The sequence below is a fragment of the Eurosta solidaginis genome, chromosome 3 (genome assembly GCF_040869045.1).
Source record: "Eurosta solidaginis isolate ZX-2024a chromosome 3, ASM4086904v1, whole genome shotgun sequence".
Taxonomy (NCBI): Eukaryota; Metazoa; Arthropoda; class Insecta; order Diptera; family Tephritidae; genus Eurosta; species Eurosta solidaginis.
Window position 1 is genome coordinate 205,157,908 of NC_090321.1, and position 23,113 is coordinate 205,181,020.

At 35.4% G+C, this 23,113-nt stretch overlaps 1 protein-coding gene across 24 annotated transcripts in view; it reads right to left on the reverse strand.

The window, feature by feature from the left end:
* The window catches only part of LOC137244961 (cyclic nucleotide-gated channel alpha-3), a 978,574-nt gene that overhangs the window by 188,505 nt on the left and 766,956 nt on the right, over positions 1-23,113 (reverse strand). For 2 of the 24 annotated variants that reach the window (XM_067774789.1, XM_067774790.1), the window contains exon 2: positions 3,777-4,597. The exons of the other annotated variants lie outside the window; for them this stretch is intronic. In XM_067774789.1, coding sequence (XP_067630890.1) covers positions 3,777-4,506 — 730 coding nt within the window. In that variant the 5' untranslated portion in view covers positions 4,507-4,597. The remainder of the gene's footprint in view (positions 1-3,776; positions 4,598-23,113) is intronic. 24 annotated transcript variants of the gene reach the window in all.

A 23,113-nucleotide genomic window follows, 5' to 3' on the forward strand; every position in this document is an offset into this window, starting at 1 on the left:
CTCATTAACACCTTTCATTTGATACCCATATCGTACAAACAAAATCTAGAGTCACCCCTGGTCCAGAAAGGCCTACTCCCTCTTAAAATACTCATTAACTCCTTTCGTTTGATACCCATATTGCACAAACGAATTCTAGAGTCACCCCTGGCCCACCTTTATGGCGATATCTCGAAACGGCGTCCACCTATGGAACTAAGGATTACTCCCTTTTAAAATACTCATTAACACCTTTTTTCACCTGGTCCATCTTTATGGCGATATCTCGAAAAGGCGTCCACCTATAGAACTAAGGCTCACTCCCTCTTAAAATACTCATTAACTCCTTTCGTTTGATACCCATATTGCACAAACGAATTCTAGAGTCACCCCTGGTCCACCTTTATCGCGATATCTCGAAAAGGGGTCCACCTATAGAACTAAGCCCCACGCCCTTTTAAAATAATCATTAACACCTTTCATTTGATACCCATATCATACAAACAAATTCTAAAGTCATCCCTGGTCCACCTTTATGGCGATATCTCGAAAAGGCGAACACCTATAAAACGAAGGCCCACTCCCTTTTAAAAATACTCATTAACACCTTTCATTTGATACCCATATCGTACAAACAATGTCTAGAGTCACCCCTGGTCCACCTTTATTGCGATACCTCGAAAATGCGTCCACCTATGAACTAAGGCCCACTCCCTTTTAAAATACTCATTAACTCCTTTCGTTTGATGCCCATATTGTGCAAACAAATTCTAGGGTCACCCCTGGTCCACCTTTATGGCGATATCTCGAAACGGCGTCCACCTATAGAACTAAGGCTCACTCCCTTTTAAAATACTCACTAACACCTTTCGTTTGATGCCCATATTGTGCAAACAAATTCTAGGGTCACCCCTGGTCCACTTTTATTGCGATACCTCGAAAATGCGTCCACCTATAGAACTAAGGCCCACTCCCTTTTAAAATACTCATTAACTCCTTTCGTTTGATACCCATATTGCACAAACGAATTCTAGAGTCACCCCTGGCCCACCTTTATGGCGATATCTCGAAACGGCGTCCACCTATAGAACTAAGGCTCACTCCCTTTTAAAATACTCACTAACACCTTTCGTTTGATGCCCATATTGTGCAAACAAATTCTAGGGTCACCCCTGGTCCACCTTTATGGCGATATCTCGAAACGGCGTCCACCTATAGAACTAAGGCTCACTCCCTTTTAAAATACTCACCAACACCTTTCATTTGATACCCATATCGTACAAACAAAGTCTAGAGTCACCCCTGGTCCACCTTTATTGCGATACCTCGAAAATGCGTCCACCTATAGCACTAAGGCCCACTCCCTTTTAAAATACTCATTAACTCCTTTCGTTTGATACCCATATTGCACAAACGAATTCTAGAGTCACCCCTGGCCCACCTTTATGGCGATATCTCGAAACGGCGTCCACCTATAGAACTAAGGCTCACTCCCTTTTAAAATACTCACTAACACCTTTCGTTTGATGCCCATATTGTGCAAACAAATTCTAGGGTCACCCCTGGTCCACCTTTATGGCGATATCTCGAAACGGCGTCCACCTATGGAACTAAGGATTACTCCCTTTTAAAATGCTCATTAACACCTTTCATTTGATACCCATATCGTACAAACGCATTCTAGAGTCACCCCTGGTCCATCTTTATGGCGATATCTCGAAAAGGCGTCCATCTATAGAACTTAGGTCCACGCCCTTTTAAAATACTCATTAATACCTTTCATTTGATACCCATATCGTACAAACGCATTCTAGAGTCAACCCTGATCCACCTTTATGGCTATATCCCTAAATGGCGTCCACCTATAGAACTATGGCCCACTCCCTCATAAAATACTCTTTAATGCCTTTCATTTGATACACATGTCATACAAACACATTCCATTCCAGGGTTTCCCTCGGTTCATTTTCCTACATGGTTATTTTCCCTTATGTTGTCACCATAACTCTCAACTGAGTATGTAATGTTCGGTTACACCCGAACTTAACCTTCCTTACTTGTTCTTTTTGATTTCGTTTGTAATTGCTACTAAATTTTTCGATTCCTAGTGCGATATCGACTTCACTTCAGGTTTTGATTTCGAAATAAATTTCCAACGCATTTCTACCAAAGAAATCACTTTATATAGAAACACTACTTTCCAATACTCGCATTCGAAGAAAATATTTATTTTATTATTGAATATTATTTCGATTTTAAATTATATTTATTTTGATAAATTTTATTAGCAATTCAAAACTTACTTTAAAAAATTAAATAAAAATTGGAAGTTGCATTCGACTTTAATTTTGATTTAAAATTCACTTTTATTATCATTTCATTTCGCTTTCGAACTTAAATATGCAATTTTTTTATTTTGAGCTTGTCTATGCGATTTCTATTTATTATAATCACTGCCTCTTACTAAGATTTCTGTATCGCTTTCGATTAAAACTTCTTTTTCTAACTTGATTTCTGTTTCGTCTTTGACTTCTACGTCAATTTGTATATCGAATTCGATTGTGGTTGAAGTTTCGCCCAAGATTTATATTTGGAATAAATTATTATTTTGATTTCGCTTTGAGTACTGAATTCCCATAATTTTTTTCCGATTTTGAATTTGACTAAACTTCGAATTTTATATCGACCGTGGTCTTTTTTCTACTCTGAAATTGATTTTCATTACAATTTTTGTCTTATCGTCAATTTATATTTGATTTTACGTTTATACTCCGTTTTCCATGCATATTTCAATTTAGTTTTATTACTCGATTTCAATTCCTCTTTTTATTTAAATTTTCATAAAAAATAGATTTGGATTTGTAACTCTATTCCTTTTCAATTGCGAATTTAAAACTTAATATATTTAAAGATAGAGATCCACTTCGATTTCGTTGTCAATTTCTTATTCAGTTATTAATTACATTTTGATTTACAAATATATCAAATTATTAAAGATTTATTCCAATTTTAATTCCAATTTTAAATTTTTAAAAAGTGTACTTCGATTTCGGCTTTTATTTCAAAAAATATTTCAAAAGATATTTTGTATTGGTTTCGACTAATGGTTCGAACAAAAATTTTCCTATCTATTTCTCGCTATCTGTAAGAAATTCGTTATCTATAAAATTTCCATTAAAAAATTTGTTAAATAATTAAAAATTGATTCCAATTTTCATTTCGATTTGTAAATTTATTTGAAACTTGTACTTTGATTTCGAATTTTAATTAAAAATATATGTCGCCTTGGTTTCGATTTCGGTTTCTATTATCATTGAAGTTTCGGTATTTATTTTCACCAGGATATTATTATAAATTTAGAACTAAGTTTTTATTTGTATTTATTTCAGTTCAGTTTGATTTGCTTTTCGATTGCGAATTCAATTAAAATTTCAACTTCGATTGCTATCTCGATTTCTTATTCTATTTTGAAATATATCTCCAATCAATATTATGTTATGCAGATTTATTTCAAAGTCTATTACGATTTTGAGTTTATTGCAAAAACATATTTCTTTATGGTTGCTCTAAAAAAAAAATGGGATATTGGTTGTTTTCTAAGAAATATCTTAGTTAGGCAACGTTTTAGAAAAAGGAAACGCGATAGGGTGACAATCTATATATTTATCGTGCTTTTAAGATTATTCTGACAGTATGAATGTGATAGTTATAAGTAAATATGTACATGTGATGACAAAAAAATTTGCGCCCTCACCGAAATTATTACTACAATTGAAAGAAACTCTCTACTCGCTTACCAAGAAAACTCTGCCGATCGATCGAAAACCGACGCAAGCTGCCCAAATCAATGAATTGCTCATCGCCGGTCAGAGTTGGGGTGATTGAAAAATCAGTGGTGTGAAAGCCAATACTTCCGTTAACTCCACCGCTACCACTGCTGAGACGGTTGCTAGTGCCACCACTAACACCAACACTTTTACTACCACCGCTTACGCCACCTCCCCCACCACCACCACCACCACCACCACCGCCACTTGTGCTGAAACAACCCAAAGTATTGCCATAAAAACTGCCATCTAATTCAGCCATTTGTTGTTCATTACCCGTTAATGGTTGTATAGAACGCGAACTATGATCGCGATAAAGTGGACGAGGCGATGGCACTAAATGCCTTAAAGTGCCGTTCAACGATAAACGTGGTTGCATGATCTCAGGAAAACTAGCTCGTGGTTTTTGCGAGGCTTGTGGCTGCTCTCGGTTAAGTGAAAAGTAATTACTTGGATTTACACTTGAAATTTGTTGCTGATGGCTTGTGACATCCGTACTTTTACCGTCAGTTGTATTGTCATCGATTTTGTTATTCATTTTGAAACGCTTGAAGGATGCTATTTTTGCTTTGAATATTACTTTTTTATTTTTAGTTTTTATTGATTTATTTTCTGCTATGTTGTGTCCTGAAATTCCATTTTTATCGGTTTGATTTTCTATTGATATGTGTTTTGGAATATTTCCTGTTGTGAATGCCATGCATTGCTTATTCTGATACCACTCCTCATTCGCTTGATCGCCCGCTGCCGATGTTCCGACATCTAAAATCCATTGCCTTTCATCGTCGTTACTATGAAAATAACCGGAAATTGTTGAAGTTGGTGGTAAGTCTTTTAAGTTGTTATATTGCATATTTATTGTTGTACTTTTTATTGTGTAAATGTGTGGTATAAAATATTCAATATCAATTTAAAATTTCGAAACTAGGTTCATTTTACGACGAAAAAGGTGTAAGCAAGCGGGTGGTGGGCGGGCGTAAATATGCGGGTTGTTTTCCATCGAACGAATGTAATAAGGATGCAGGAAATACGTTTTATTTGGCAGTGGCAAGTTGTAGGGAAGACCAAGAGATAGCGCGTGCGATTGAGTGTGGGTGTGGGGGAAAATACAGAGAAAACAAAGGGAAATTATGTAAGGCGTCAAAGGAACAGTTACTTACTACTTCAATGAGTTTATAGGCTATGCACACAACTACAAATTTAAAGGTATTTGTAGCGAAGAAAAAAATGGAAGAGTAAAAAAATAAAAATTAACAATGTAACGAAATCACCAACAATAAATTCATAAATTAAAAATTAAATTTCTTAAAAAATTTTACAAGTTAACAAAAAGGGTTAAAAAATAATAATACTAGGTTAACCAAAAAAAAAAAGAAAAAATATACAAAAACCAAATATTTATAAATTTTTTTAGCTAAGGCATACAAAGTATATAAAAAGTATTTAATTTAAAAAATAAATAAAAATTATAAAATTTGTGAAAAATATATAAAATGATTTATTTTTAAATTAAAAATTTTTTCGTTTAAATATAATTTTTTTTTTTGGTTTTATATAAAATCTTACTCTTTAAAACTTTATTAATTTTGATTTTGTAAATTTGTGTATTGAACTTTGTATTTTGAAGTTTAAATTTCATGTAATTTTTGTTTTCGGGCTTTTTAAATTTTCAGTTTTGAATGATTAACTTTAAATTTTGATTTTTGAGTTTCGAATTACTAGAATTAAAGACGCAAAATGTAAAATACAAAGTTCGAAATTTAAAAATAAAAGTTCGAAACACAAAATTCAATGTTCAAAATTCAAAATAATAATAATCTAAACTTAAGATACAAAATTTTAGATAAAAAATTAAAATTGCAAAATTTAAACTTCAACTTAAGGCCCAAAACATAAAAACTCAATATTTAGAACTCCAAATTAAAGGCCTAAGTTTAAAACTAAAAACTCAAAAAAAAAAAAAATTTTGGAAATTAAAATTCAATGCTTAAAATCTAAAATTTAAAGTCAAAATTCTTACTGCAAAAAAACACAAAATTCAAAGTTTATAAATTAATGTTCAAAAATTCCCAATTCAAGATTAGAAATTCAAAATTCCAAGATCAATATTCAATATTCTATTTTCAATATTCAGTATTCAAAATTGAAAGTTCGGAATACGAAGCTTAAAATTTAATTTTTAAACTCAAAATTCAATATTAGAATTTTCCAAATAATTAGTGCAAAATTCAAAGTTTAAATTTGTATTTCAAATTTTAATATTCAAAACCTAATTCCCGAAAGTTCAAAAGTCAAAATTTGAAACCAAAAATTCAAAATTAAAAAGGAAAATTCAAAACATGAAACTTAAATTCAAAATTTAAAAGTTAACATTCAAAAATCAAATGCTTTATTCGCCGCTCAAAATTTGTTATTCAATTTAAAATATAAAATTCTAAGCAATAAAAAATCGAAACTCAAAACATGAAATTCAAATTGTATATTTGAAAGTCAAAATTGAAAATTCAAAATTTAATAATATGCAAAACACAAAATTCTAAATTCAAAATCCAAAATTCGTAATGTATTATCCAATAACACCAAACTTAAATTTCACAACGCAAAGTTCAAAATTCGATTTCAAAACTAAAAGTTGAAAAATTAAAATGTTTTATTTCAAACACACTATTAATTGTCAAATATTGGAATTTCAAACTCAACATTCAAAATTCAAAGAATAATACTAAAAATTCAAATGAAGAATAGAATTGAAAAATTAAAATTAAAAATTCGAGACTTAAAATAGTAACTCAAGATTCAAAACTTCAAACTTCAAAGTTCAATATTCACCGTTCAAAATACCTAATTCCAAATTGAAAAATCAAAGGAGAAAATTCGAAATTCAAAACAAAAATTTAAAACGCAAAACTCGTCAAAAAATTTTTAAATTAAAAAATTGTAGTAGTTTAAAAACAAGCCGTACAATAAATAAACAAATACATACATTTTATGTATATATATGACATCAATTGTCAACTGTTGACTGTTATGTATAAGCACTTAGTTTGGGCATTCATTAGCGGTGGCAGTGGCAGTGGTGTTGGTGGTGTACGTATTAATGGCATTGGGAGCTAGATGATAATGATGATACACACAAATGTCTAAATGGCACCTAATTCACATATTCAACATTTCGACTAACATAATAATAACTTAATAACTAATTTTGTTGCTTTTATGAAACTCATTCACTTTTGTTCTTTCTTAAAACTTATTTTCTCAATTATCCAATTTTCATTCTACTAGTCCTATTACTTACCTTTCAGCTTAAGTACAAATAATAATATGTCAATTGCCTAAAATCTAGTGTGATTCATTATTACTACAACCAATACTAACATGCATTATTGTGGGTATATACTGTAGACTATGCATGTATGTAAATTTATATATTAAATTGTATGGTAGCTATAACTTTCAATTTGGAAAGTGATTATTCTTTATACATGTTCTTACAGTATTTCACAATCCAACTTTCATTCAGATAACATTCACAAAATTTCTTCTTGTTAGCAGTACAAAGAGGTAAAGGGGTCTTCTAACTATGACACATTATGTGCGACCAAACCCAGCATCAATCCGTGCGCCCTTGTTCGAACATTCTACCATGAAATATGCGGCTTAAGGCCTAAAACAACTGTTTTTCAAAGTTTCTTACACCACTATCTCTACAACCTATATTACAAATATGAAACTGGATTCTTCGGTTCCCATGGAATGCGGCACTATGTTCTCTTACATTCTTCAGACGTCATGGAAAAGACTCCTGAAAAATATTGGCTAGGTTTAAGTAGCTCCGCATGGTGATATAAAATTCAGACAAGCTGTCGTCCTTGCAAGTTAAACATTGAAATGATGTCAACGGCACGAGATGGCGATAAATACATCCTAATCACAACGAATCCTACTTATACGCTATCAGTGGGGCTTTAGCAGAACTAATGGTAGAGATGACGTGTCCTTATACCAAACTTTAGATGAAGAAAGGAACATCTGTTTCAATAAAACCCTTGACCTTGAAATAACCGATTAAGTACTATTTGATGGATAAGCACTTGGCATTGATGCATCTATATAGCTCTTTACAGAGAAGAAGCTACCAAAAATCTCAGATTATAATCTGCACAAAGGAATTACCAAATTGGTGCAGGCTTCAGCTGGTAACAGAAAAAATAGATCTGATACTCCTAGAAAAACTTCGCATACCGCTAACTTGCGAAAAGTTAAATTTTAAAACTTCGCTCAAGTTATCAAAGAATGTATTTACTTCTTAGGTGTGATATTAGACTACCAACAAAAATGCCATGCTGATGCGACAGAGAAGGCTTCTTAAGAATTATCACCATCAGCCAGTAAACAAAAGATGCTCAAGAATATAACTCTACGCAGCGGACGTACCGTTCCAATGAAAGGATAAAAATGACTGTAAGTTGAGGAATAATGTACAGACAACAGCGGGTTTAAGAGTAACCTCCATACCTGGAGGAATCATACAGGAGATAAACGGTACCATACCCATTAGGCCATGCGTGCCTCCGTACAAGGACAATTCACACAGGAGATCAGCGGTATCTTATCCATCAAGCCATTTGCGCAAGAAAGAAAGAGATTATGGGACGGAAGAGCGCATTGAAGCCTCTAGTCATGCCAAACTGTAAAAGTTGGATTCCTTCAGGAGGAAATGGGAGGATTAATCACAGATATTAAAGCATTCAGCAGAAGTTCTCTGGATACGGGTATTTTAAGGTATATTGATAGTGAATGGAAAAGGACGAACGACCAATGTGCGTAGTCAGCGACACAGACAAAAACGATATGAAGCACAGAAGGATGGTATAAGGTCGATGGCCTTAATCCATCTGCGGAGCCTTTACGTTTTTTTATTGGTCTCGATATCGTAAAATTATCTTAATTGCCTTTTTCGCCGAAATAATCTTAAGATCAAATGGAACTTCCCTAAAAGGCACAAAGTCAAATTTAAAGAAGTCATAAAGTAAATTCACTCTTTGGCCATTAGTGTTATGTCTCCCGATCGTTGCTAGCATCTTCTTTAACTGTTTGTTATAAATTCAACAATTTGGCAGCTATGAAACACTTCGCTCGAATTGGGAGCAACAGGGGAAATCAAATTTTTGCCCACCTACCTCCTCCAATACGGTAGAAATCTCCCCCTTCATTTGCTTCAAAACTGCAGTATCGATTGAGCTCACAGCCCGGCCAATAAATTTCAATATCATCAGCATAAGCTAGTAATTCTACGCTGTTATAATAGATTGTACTAATACGGTTTAGCCCTGCTGCTTGAATTATCTTTAACAGCGTTGTGTTAAGAAACTCACAAAAAAGGTAGTCGCCTTTTCTGAAGCCTCGCTTGTTTTCGAATCGCGTTGAGGTGTACTTTCCAATTCTTACTGAGCTGGTCATTTTGCAGAGCTTTATTAATTTTGCAAGGAACCTAAACTCAGACATAACAGCACACAAGCAACTTTTTTCGCGCTGTTAAAGACTGCTTCTAAGTCAACGGCTGCTCTGAATGGCTATGCTCCAAGATCTGGAGCATCGTGAAGGTCGAATCGAAAGTAGATTAACCAAGTCTGAAGCCGCCTTTACAATAACTAATCATTTCGATGATTATCGGCTTCAGTCTTTCCCATAGTAAGCTATAAAGAAGCTTATATGCGATATTTAGCTGACTGATTTCGTTTGTCAGCCCGTTGGGTATTCCGTTATAACCTGGCGGGTTTGCAATTTTTTAACGAGGAAATTGCCATTCTCACTCCTTCTTAGTCGGGCGCCGGAACGTGTTTTCCATCGTCGGCGATAAGGGTATCAGGTGGCGCTTTCCCTCGCAGGTACTCAATGAGGAGAAGTGATTCCTCCACAACTTAAGTCACCATTATCATTTCTGCAGGAATGTGCCCAGGTCTTGAAATCTTCCCTTATCGGCGTAATTTTTTTGTAGAATTTTTGGGCATTCTGCCTCACGTTCTTCTCTACAATACACTGCGCGTTGGTTCGCCCATTTGCAGCATGGCCATAGGCTGCGCGTCATTCTTCATCATAGCAGTTTCTTGTGAGCCTATAACCAACTGTTATTTTTAACACTACTGGCCTACATTAATATGGACAATTTGTCGACAGTAAACCAAATGCAAATATATTAGACACAACAACAACTTTTCCCTAAAATATACACTTTACTTACGTACAACAATAATTTCATATAAAACTAGTAAATTTCGAATAATTTAAAACGAAAAATGGAAACCGTAAAAGTTACTAATACAATTCAAAATTATTTTTACTTTTCAAAAGTACCATAATATAAAACAGAGATCTACAAGATTTAAATATTTAAAGCATTAAGTTTGTGTACCTAAAATGGGCTAACAAATGAATCATATATGTAAGACACACACTTTTAGGCTTTTTACCTTTTTATGATATGAAACTAAAGCGCATTCATTATTTATACAATGAAAATTTAATGCAACTTTACGCAGATTTTTTTGGCATTTTTTCTTGTGCTGCTTATCACGAGGGTTTTGCGCAACAGTTTTTCCTTCTGCTTGAATGTCTATAACAGCACGAAAGTGTGATGCTGCTTGCTCACACGCAATAATTTTCGCATTATGTTGTGTTGTTTATAAGCACTCACACACATACGCACATTGAGACATCATTGAATATTTATTTAATTTTAACAGCCTTGACAAAAGTGTACGTACACCTATGTATGTATATTAACCTTGGGGGACTTTGTACGTATCCTCCATACACATGCATATACCCACACACATACACACCCCTGTAAAAAATCGTGCAATTAATTCCTAAAGGGACTGGACTCTGACTGCTCTCTTTTGTTTACATTTGGGCAAAATTGATCCCCTTTAATCCCTTTCGGTTACAGTTGGGATTAGTCAGCTTGAAATCTATATAGCCCATTTTAAGAAGTATTGAAAAAAAACAGCAACGAAGTTAGTAAAATAAAAAAGATTACAGGTGATTGAATCGATTTATTTAAGAAAAATGCGGAGCCCGAAAATGGACTATGAGTACAAATATGGGTACAAAGGGGATTGATCCTATCGATCCCTTTCGGGTATAGGTTAAGTTGGGTGGTAGCTTCCCTGATAGAGGAAGCTCACTTGGACAACATGACGGTCCGTTGTGATACCACATATAATAAACTAAACTAACGGTGACGTAGATATAACTACTTAGAGAATCATTGGGTAGCAACGATAAAGTTCCGAATGATCCCGATCTCAACCTTGGATAGCTCCTCGGGAGATCCAAGTGAGTCACGACCGAAATACTTTCGCCTAGTTCGGGCAAAAGCTGGGCAGTCAAGCATAAAGTGATTTGGTGATTCCACGTCATCATCCTCCATACAGCTGCAGCAGGATGAAGTTTCCAATATATTGAGACGTACCGCATGGATACCCATGGGACAGTGCCCTGTCAAAACCACAATGACCATTGATAGGTGAGCCTTAGTGAACCCAATTATTTCAGCAGACCTCCTGCCATCCACTTTCGGCCAGAAAGATCTTGATATCCTACAAGACGTAGTGTCCGCCCAACGTTTGCTGAGCTGACTCGAGGCCCAGCTATGGAAGAGCAATCCACAGGTGGCTAGCGGAATCCCGAAATCCCTACAGCCATCTTCATCCGGTTCAGTTGTACCGATTCGGGCTAAGAGATCCGCTTGACCGTCACCCGGAATATCACTATGGCCCGGGACCCAGATAATCTTAATTTTAAAATAATTCGATGCAATCGCAAGTGAGGTCAGGCACTCCCAGACCACCCTCGATCGCACTGTAGTTGAGCTCAAGGCCTTTATAGCCGCTCGGCTATCAGAGTAGATGTTAAATTCCCTAACCGTAGTAGCGCTGGATAGCATTTCATCCACCGCATCCTTAATCGCAGCAACTTCCGCTTGGAATACACTGCAGTGATCAGCCAACTTAAACTTGCGGCTTACATTTAGCTCTTGACAAAAGACCCCCCCCGACAACCTTTCCGTCCAACTTCGACCCATCCGTGAACAAGTTAACCGGTCCCATGCCCCAGATAATTCCTCTTCTCCACTCCTCCCTCGGGGGAATGACTGGGGTGTAGGTTGTATAGGGAGCGGCCACCGGCATGCAATAGTCCGTCCTGTCCGGGATAAAGTCGAAACTAGTAAGAAGGCTAGAGTGTCCGAAATCAGAAAGCATATAACCCATATCACGAAGCCTGACCAACGAACGGGCCGCGGCTGCCTTTCCCGCAATATCTACTGGATGTATATTCAGCATGACAATCAGTGCCAAGGTAGGTGTTGTTCTCATAGCGCCACTGATACCGATAAGCGCCGTCCGTTGCACTGACACTAGCATTTTGGAGGTGCTCGCCGTGTCCAGTGCTTTCCACCAGACCAGCCCCCCCCTTTCGGGTATAACACATGTTCAAAATAAAAGCGAACAGTTCAACTCACACAAAGAGATCAAAACACGCATTGGTCGCATACTCCTTTGCGACTAATCCCGGATTCATCCTAGACTAATCACATTTTTTGCAGGGACGTCAAATATACTATATTTACTTGTGTGTTTATTTTTATGTTTTAAGCTTTTACTTATTGAAATAAAAGTAATGGCATGCAGAGTTAAATAAAATAAGCCTTGTTTTGTAAAGAAGGGGGTCTCAATATAATTTATGCATACATACGTACATATGTGAGTGTAACCACGTTAAATTTTTTTACCTTCAGTAAATGTTTAAAATGGAGAATTGCAAAATTTCGGTAGCGCGTAAAACGAACAAATTTGCCGTTTTGCATAATGTTTGGATCAAATTCCAGGTTGATGTTTATTTTAAAGTAATATTGCATTGAAGCTTATAAATTACATGAGCTTATATAAATAACTAGATTTTTCGTTTTGCACTTTCACAGTGGAGTGACGCCACGTAGGACTCACTAAGGCTTGGTAAGATTTTTGCCTGAAATCATTTAACTCAGACTTTTGAGGAGCACGCTTATGCAAAATCAGCAACTAAGGCCGTGACTTTAGCTGCTGGCTTTCTTTTGAACTGGAGGTTAATTGACAACATTTTTTCTGAAGTATACTTAAAGTTACTTGTTAGATGACTTGAAGCTATTACCTTCGTTATAGCACCTCTATAACATCGCTGAATATTTTTGGCATCTGTACGATTTGTGATGTCAAAATTTATTAGGTGACACACCCTTTTGAAGCCACTTGTGTGTTGGAAGAATTTCTGTTACCATTTTGAAGAAAGGCGCTGTCCACAGAGTGGCATTGCGCTTTGGGGTTATGTTAGGTGAGTAGGTAATATCATATTATCAGAAGATACAAAAAAAGTATGCAAAACAGTAAATCACATCATTTCATCATATCATTTCATATCGCCAATAACACAAAATTTAATCGCATAAAAAAACTATAATATAATAAAAATTAAACCGAAACCCTCGAGTGTGGGAACTCGAAATGATAGCTTCAAAAACATTATAAGAATGAATAAAAAAATATTAAATCATCATATCATATTATTACATCCCTTCTCAGAAAATTTATAAAATCACAATAGGGTTCGAGAGTGACTAACGTGCAGTAATAAACAAAAAAATAATACTATAACAAAAAAAAACGAAAAAATTAATAAATCATATCATAACATATCATATCAACATGTAATACCATCATATTATATCATAGATATCAATTTCTTAATAGAGAATTTCGTGAACCACATTATATAAATCCACTCCTGATTAAACAATAATGTCTACAAGAAAAAATAAGCCAAAGCGCTCGCAAGGAATGGAGTGAGGGATAGAATTGATGATATAATTTCATTTTATATCATTTGATATTATAGCATACACTATCGTCGGCGTTGTAGCAAAAATCACTTAGTCCAAAATGACTGAATGGTTAAGGTTGGTATATGATTTGATGATTAAATCCAAAGAATGCAACCATTTAAACATGCTGAAATGGACTTAATGCGGGATACGAGTCAAAATTGTTCTTTTGCTGTTACGTACTCAGAAATGCCAAAAATGGACTTTGCGACTTTTGCCTGAACGCCGACGATATCATACTATATCATATCAAATCATATCATATAATATTACATCGTAACATATCATATTATAGCAAATCATACGATACCATACCGTATCATGTCATATCATATCCTATTGAATCATATCACACCATATCATATCATATCATAATAACATATCATATGACATCATAATATCGTATCACATCATATCCAAATCAAAATATATCTTATTTGTGTGATGATCTTGAACAATTCATACAAAATATCAATCAGCCATTTAATTTCTGCAGCTCATCACGAAATTTCATTTGCTATTTAATGTCAGTCAAACAATAAATAATTGAGAAGGCATTCATTTCAATTGTTGCAAGAACCTAACGGACTAAAAACGTAAAGACCTAGACGACTTGAAAGATATGTTCTCAAACCCTTCAACCAACGAACGCATTAGGGAAGATTGGTCTTAGGAAAGTAAAATAAAAGTGTGTATGTAAGTTTGTATGTAATCCCTATGAAAACGTCAGGAATTTCGATGCTGAAAGACACGTCAGCAAAAGTTGAGCTTCTAATATTCGAATTCTTAAAGGTTGATAATGTGTCGCAATTGCGAAAACGTTTACATGAGCGAGCATTATTAATATTTCAGTAGCCAAATTTTTGTACGTTTGACAACCGAGGGCATCTTATATATTAATTTATCAAACAACTTTTCTTATTTTACTAAGTATGTCGTTTCTATCAACAGAAACTCAGGAGATATGCTGTCATTGCGCATGAATAATATAAAACTTTGTTTAGTGACATAACGCAAAAGCTAAAAACGCCTCACATCAACAGCACGGTAAAGTTGAATGAAACTGTCTATGAACTAAAAGAGCATAAAAAGTTCGCTAGATCTCAAATCGAAAATAATTTCCCATTTAGCCATTAAAATTATATGAATGAAGTATGTTTGGTGTTGTGATTGTGGTAGTGAGTGCAGTGCGTGACAAAAATCTACATATATGTTTACATCGATACATAAACAAACACACATATATACATACACACACTTTTGCTTATAACCTTTTTTATCAATGAGAAAGTTTGTAAAGTATTGGTTACAATTTTATGGCTGTCACTTTGCACTAACTATAAATTAAAGTGTGTGACACTAAGATGGCGAAAGAGCGTATCGCTATTAAATAAAACTCGCAGTCTTTTGGGGTCATAGACTCTCAGCGCGTAAGTAATGCCCATTAAATTTTCCCCCTCTATTTAATTTTTTTACACCATTTTATCACTTTGCACTTTTGCTTGCCTTTTAACGACCCAAAAGCTGTTGATGCGCTGCAACATGGCGAGTAAAAATTTGACAACAAAATTGCATACGCGACAAAATGATTATTCTTTCAAAAAAAAAGAGCAAATATAAAAACATGTGCAGATGCTCGTCAACTCGTCGAAGGAGAATGTCAGATACATAAAGTCACGGCAATATTGAGAATATCTACGCCGTACAAGTTATCATTTTATGTTTGCATGTAACTTTTGGCTTGTCAGGTCGCTTCAATCATCTTCCCAGCTATCTCAACACCCAAAGGCAATGTCGCCTTCACAAATTCGCCATTCAATGAAATGTGCATTTGCTCGTCAGTTGCAGTTGTGGCAATATTGTTCCTTCTTTCATTTTTTATCACCAAACATAAAAAAGTTCTGGATTTTGTTTTGTTTTTCGATTTTTTTATGTACAATACACGATGATGAAATTGCGTAATATGTTTTGATGGAGAGTTACTGGCAAATATCAACACAAATTTCGTATTTATAAACTCAATTTACGAGATTTAGTGCAATTGTGCATTAATATAAGGATCGTTAACTGTAGCGGTAATAGATGATGATTTAGCAAAATTGGCTATAAAAGTAAAATAAGTCACATAAAAAAATTTTGAAAATGTAATAAAAGAAGACTTACAATGTAAGCCCTTCTTAAAATGTTATTTGCAGCAAAATCAAAAATTTTGAGGTATGAAATGAAATATTCAAAACTTTTAAAATTTTAAACTCAAAGTTCAAAATTATAAATTGAAAGTTTAAAAGATAAAATTCGAAATATAAAACTCAAAATTTAAAAAACTAAAACTCAAAATTAGAAGCTCAAAACTTGAGTTTCAAAATCCAAAATTCAAAACTTAAAATTCCAAATTCAAGACTGAGAATCAGAGAATGAGCTTTAAAATTTAAACACATAAATTTCAAATTAAAAGCTCAAACTTCAGAGTTAAAAATTCAAAACACAAAATTCAAAACTCAAAATTCAAAACTCAAAGTTCAAAACTAGTAAGGAAGGCTTAGTTCGGGTGTAACCGAACATTACATACTCAGTTGAGAGCTTTGAAGACAAATTTTGGAGTAGAATGTTGACATAATTTACTTATATACTGTAGAGATATTCAATTTTTTGTTAAAATTTTACGTTTATAATTTTTTTTTTTTTGAAAGTCATCCGATTTTGCTAATTTTTATTTAAAACACATATAGTAACAGGAGTAACGTTCCTGCCATGAACTTTTCATCATGATATCTTCAACGACTGCCAAATTACAGTTTGCAAAACTTTTAAATTACCTTCTTTTAAAAGTGAACTTTGCCATGCCCATTGTCCAAATTTTACTAATTTTCTATTGTTCGTCATAAGGCCAACCCACCTACCTAGTTTCATCACTTTATACATCTTTGGCAATGAATTATCGCACTTTTTGATTTTTCAAAATTTTCGATATCGAAAAAGTGGGCGTGGTTATTGCCCGATTTCGTTCATTTTAAATAGCGATATGAGGTGAGTAACCAGGAACTTACGTACCCAATTTCATTAAGATACCTCAAACTTTACTCAAGTTATCGTGGTTACGGGCAGACGGACGGACGGACGGACATGGATAAATGAATTTCTTTTTTCGCCCAGATTTTGATATATAGAAGTCTATATCTATCTCGATTAGTTTATGCCGTTACGGGGTACCGTTATGCGAACAAAATTAATATACTTTGTGAGCTCTGCTCAGCTGAGTATAAAACTTGAAAAATAAAATTTCAAAACTCAAAATTTAGAATACGAAACTCAATATGCGAATTTCAAAACTAATATTAAAAATTCTGGATTAAAATCTTAAAACTCAAAATTCAATATTCATACCACAAAATACAAGTTCCAAAACTTAAAATTTAAGATTCGATATTCAAAATTAAAAATTTGAAAATCAAACTTCTAAACAACATTAAAAATTACAAACTCAAAGCACATAATTTAAAATTGAAATCTCAAAATTAAATATTTAATGTTCAAAATTCAGAATTCAAAATTAAAGTTTAAAACTCAAAATCCAAAACTCATAATGAAAACTCCAAAACAGACATAAGAAATTCTAAATAAAAACTGAACACTCAAAATTCAAAATTAAAATTCAAAACTCAAAATTTAAAATTATTGATAAATTAACAGAAAAAGAGCCAAATTAAATACCATACCTTATTAAAGTCCTTAACTTAAAATTCTAAATTCCAACTGAAATATTTTATATATTTAAAATTTGAAATCGAAATTCAAAATTCAGAATTCAAAATTATGAATCAAAAACTCAAAAAAAAAAATAATGCAAAGTTCTCAATTCAAAATCCATAGTACAAGATTTAAAATTTTAAATTCAAAAACCAAAATTCAAAATTCAGATTTTAAAATTCAAAACTCAGAAGGCTCGGTTCAAATTTCAAAATGCAAAATTTAAAGTTAAAAATTTAAGCCTTTATACTCTAAGTTCAAAGTTTAAAACTTAAAATTCAAAACCCAAACTTCAAAGCTCAGAATTCAAATTTAGATATTCAAAGTACAAAGTCCAAAACTCAAAATTCAAATTCAAATATCAAAAGGAACCTTAAAAATAAGCCCAAAAAATAAAACCAAAAACTCAAAATCAAAAATTTAAAACTCGAAATTCAAATTCAAAATTCAAATTCAAAATACAAAATTCAAATCTTAAATCTCATTATTCAAAACTCTTTTAAATTAAGTATGCAAAATTTAAAATACCAACCTAAAATTCAAAGTTCATATTTCAAAATAAACATTAAAAACTGAAATCCCTAAAACTCAAAATTCAAATTCAAAACTCAAATAATATGTTCAAAATACAAAATTTAAAGCTCAAAACTCTTCATTAGAAACTCAGAATTTTAATCTAAATAACCAAAGCTCAAAGTCCAAAACTCAGAGTTCAAAATGTAGATTTGAAAAGAAACATTGAAAACTCAAAATTAACACGTAAGGAAGGCTAAGTTCGGGTGCATCCGAATATTACATACTCAGCTTAGAGCTATGGAGACAAAATAAGGGAAAACCACCAATGGGAAAATGAACCTAGGGTAACCCTGGAATGTGTTTGTATGACATGCGTATCAAATGGAAGGTATTAAAGAGTATTTTAAGAGGGAACGGGCCACAGGTGGACGCCATTTAGGGATTTCGCCATAAAGGTGGACCGGGGCTGACTCTAGAATTTGTTTGTACGACATGGGTAGCAAATGAAAGGTGCTAATGAGTATTTTAAAAGGGAGTGGGTCTTAGTTCTATAGATGGACGCCTTTTCGAGATATCGCCATAAGGGTGGACCAGGGGTAACTACAGAATTTGTTTGTATGATATGGGTAAAAAATGAAAGGTGCTAATGAGTATTTTAAAAAGGCGTGGGTTAGTTCTATAGGTGGACGCCATTTCGAGATATCACCATAAAGGTGGACCAGGGGTGACTCTAGAAATAGTTTGAACGATATGGGTAAAAAATGAAAGGTTCTAATGAGTGTTTTAAAAGGGAGTGGGTATTAGTTCTATAGATGGAAGCCTTTTCGGGATATCGCCATAAAGGTGGACCAGGGGTGACTCTAGAATTAGTTTGTATGATATGGGTATCAAATGAAAGGTGTTAATGGGTATTTTAAAAGGGAGTGGGACTTATTTCTATAGGTGGACACCTTTTCGAGATATCGCCATAAGGGTGGACCAGGGGTAACTACAGAATTTGTTTGTATGATATGGGTAAAAAATGAAAGGTGCTAATGAGTATTTTAAAAAGGCGTGGGTTAGTTCTATAGGTGGACGCCATTTCGAGATATCACCATAAAGGTGGACCAGGGGTGACTCTAGAAATAGTTTGTACGATATGGGTATCAAACGAACGGTGATAATGAGTATTTTAAAAGAGTGTGGACCTTAGTTCTACAGATGGACGCGCTTTCGAGATATCGCCATAAAGGTGGACCAGGGGTGACTCTATAATATGTTTGTACGATATGGGTATAAAATTAAAGGTATTAATGAGGGGTGAAGGCTTTTCGAGATATCGACCAAAATGTGGATCAGGGTGACCCAGAACATCATCTGTCGGATACCGCTAATTTATTTATATATGTAACACCACGAACAGTATTACTTCCAAGATTCCAAGGGATTTGGATTTCGCCCTGCAGAACTTTTTCATTTTCTTCTACTTAATATGGTAGGCGTCACACCCGTTTTACAAAGTTTTTTGCTAAAGATATATTTTGCGTAAATAAACCAATCCAATTACCATGTTTCATCCCTTTTTTCGTATTTGGTATGTAATTATGGCATTTTTTCATTTTTCGTAATTTTCGCTATCGAAAAAGTGGGCGTGGTCAAGTCGGATTTCGGCCATTTTTTATACCAATACAAAGTGAGTTCAGATAAGTACGTGAACTGAGTATACTGTGTATAAAAACTGGGCGTGGCTTCGTCCGATTTCACCCGTTTTCACAGAAAACAATTAATGTCTTAGAATCTAAGCCCTACCAAATTTCACGAGGATTGGTAAATTTTTGTTCGACTTATGGCATTAAAAGTATCCTAGACAAATTAAATAAAAAAGGGCGGAGCCACGCCCATTTTAAAATTTTCTTTTATTTTTGTATTTTGTTGCACCATATCATTACTGTAGTTGAATTTTGACATAATTTACTGATATTCTGTAAGGATATAAATTTTTTTTGTAAAAATTAGTTTTAAAAATTTTTTTTTAAGTGGCCGTTCTCCTATTTTGCTAATTTTTATTAAGCATATATATAGTAATAGGAGTAACATTCCTGCTAAATTTCGTCATGATATCTTCAACGACTGCCAAATTACAGCTTGCAAAACTTTGAACTTACATTCTTTTAAAAGTGGGCGGTGCCATACCCATTGTCCAAAATTTTTCTAATTTTCTATTCTGTGTTATAAGCTCAACTCACCTACCAAGTTTCATCCCTTTATCCGTCTTTGGTAATGAATTATCGCACTTTTTCGGTTTTTCGAAATTTTCGATATCGAAAAAGTGGGCGTGCTTATATTCCGATATCGTTCATTCTAAATAGTGATCTGAGATGAGTTCCCAAGAATCTACACACCGAATTTCATCAAGATACCTCAAAATTTACTCAAGTTATCGTGTTAACGGACGGACGGACGGACGGACATGGCTAAATCTAATTTTTTTTCGATACTGATGTTTTTGATATATGGAAGTCTATATCTATCTCGATTCCTTTACCCTGTACAACCAACCGTTATCCAATCAAAGTTAATATACTCTGTGAGCTCTGCTCAACTGAGTATAAAAGCTCAGATTTCAATACATAAATTCAAACTTCTTAATAAACTGTTTAATATACAAAATTCAAAACCTAAATTCAATACTCAAAATTCTAAATTCACAACTCAAATCAATCAAAGTCTTTGGCAGTATTTGGCGATTGCAGCATTTCGAAAAAAAATGTTGTTCGGCATACTATATGTTCCCGCCTTCTAGGCGCTTATAGAATGCGTGTTTCACATCATCATCTTCCTCCTCTATCGGAGAATAACTAAAAATAAATGGAAAGTGTGGTAACCTCCGAAGAGATTTCAGGCCGAGCTTCTCTTCCAATTTGCGTGGTGCCCTTTTAAATGTTTCCTACAAATTAGGAGGACGATAACTACAGGTTTCACTAAACAGCTTTTCCTGACAGAAATGCACTCAAAGTGTTGCCAAATCACTGCAGAGGGGCGACTTTGCTCGGAAGTTGAACAAAAGACCTTCATTGTAGTAGGCGGATAATGCTACCTTCATACCAAGGTGGTCGCCAATATCGGTGAATAGGTGTAGACTAAAGATATTTTAAAAAGCTTCGCTTTTATTCGCACTGTACAAACGTCAACACACCCAGCATTTTGTGAAATTATTTATCATATTAGAGTCTTTTTCGAGTCTCCAGCATTATCAAAATAAGCATATATGCGCTCATTTTCTGATCAGAAAAGACTCCCTCTTTGGGAGAAAATGGTACCCTACGCGCGACTACACTTGGGGAGCCTCTTTTAACCTATATTTCTAATCAGTATTTAGTCTTTTCGAGTCGTATTTACCATCATTTGTGAGTCTTGTGGGAATAATTTTTAAGTGAGTTTTAAAGCTTTTGGGATCAAAAGAAGACTAGAGATCGACTCCCTCTTATGAGTGAAATATGATTTATTGAAAAAGCAACAACAAAATGTAAAGCAGACAGAAATTGTTTACTCAATCATATTTCGATCCCCAATGTGAATTTGTGATCGCTTTACATTTTGTTGTTGTTTTTCAATAAATCATATGTCACTCATAAGAGGGAGCCGATTTCGAGTCTTCTTTTGATCGCAGAATTGATTAAACAGTTTTTACTCGTCAAAAGGAGTCGAAAATGTCTCATTGTGAAGATATATAATTTAATCAATCTTCCATATGTTATGTGGTATGAGGTGGGTTTTGTCTAAGGCTGGGGTAACGCTCAGTCAATCCAGAGTCAAGTAAAGGTCCCACAAACCCCTACTGAATAAATACATGATATTTATGTGTTACGAACACACGCACACACGGCTGGAGATATTAGGCGGGCAGCAGCTTTCCGTCGCAAGATGGCGAGGGGGCGGAGCGGCGGCTAACGGTCGTTGGAGTAAAGGAGGTTCGGTAGGGCGGTTGAACGGTCGGGTAACGGAAGGACTGGTACGGCGGTACGGAAGCAGAGGCGGGATAGAAGCAGCGGCTTGACGGCGGTAGGATGGCAGGCGGCCAACAGTCATCGTAGCAGCGGCGGGCGGATGCAGCGGCTTAACGGCGGTAGGGTGGCGAACGGCCAACGGTCGTCGTAGCAGCGGCGGGACGGATGAAGCGGCTTAACGGCGGTAGTATGGCAAGCGGCCAACGGTCGTCGTAGCGGCGGCGTGACGGATGCAGCAGCTTAACGGCGGTAGGATGGCGAACGGCCAACGGTTGTCGTAGCAGCGGCGGGACGGATGCAGCGGCTTAACGGCGGTAGGGTGGCGAACGGCCAACGGTCGTCTTAGCAGCGGCGGGACGGATGCAGCGGCTTAACGGCGGTAGGATGGCAGACGGCCAACGGTCGTCGGAGCAGCGGCGTGACGGATCCAACGGCGGTGGGCTACGGAGCGCGTATTTGGTCATTGAGGCAGCGGGCCGCTCATCACCAGGGTGGGCGACGGAGGGAAAAGTAGTCCGAAGACACCGCTCTCGTCGTCCAGCCCTGGTGGAGGGTGTAACCCGCGCCATGACGGCGCCCCTGCCACGCAACCCGAGCTCAGGTGGAAGGAGGTATGTGGTCATTGAGGCAGCGGGCCACTCGAGCACCTAGGTGCGCGTCGGAGGAAAAATTGTCCGAAGACACCGCTCTCGTCGTACAGCCCTGGTGGTGGGTGACCCGCGCGATAACAGCTCCCCTTCCACTCAGCTAGCTAGCCGGAGTGGTTATTTTGTCCCGCTGGCTCACCTGTGAAGACTGAATTGCAAAAATGCAAATTCGATGTTTATATGGGTGGTGCCACAAACTGGTTGAGAAGTCAACGCACCATTATTTTGCTTTTCATTGGTTTGCTCCTAGTGGTTGTTGACTATGCTATAAAAGAATAAGTACAAGTGGTTTTTGGCTATGCTATAGAAATTGGTTGAGAACTCAACGCACCATTATTGTGCTTTATCATTGGTTTGCTATTAGTGGTTGTTGACAATGCTATACAAGCATAAGTACAAGGAGGTTCAGGTTTAAGTGAATAAGGAAATACAGGGAGTGGTTACGTTGCTACGTTACAGTGGGAATACTTGGCGACAAAGTTTCTCTCT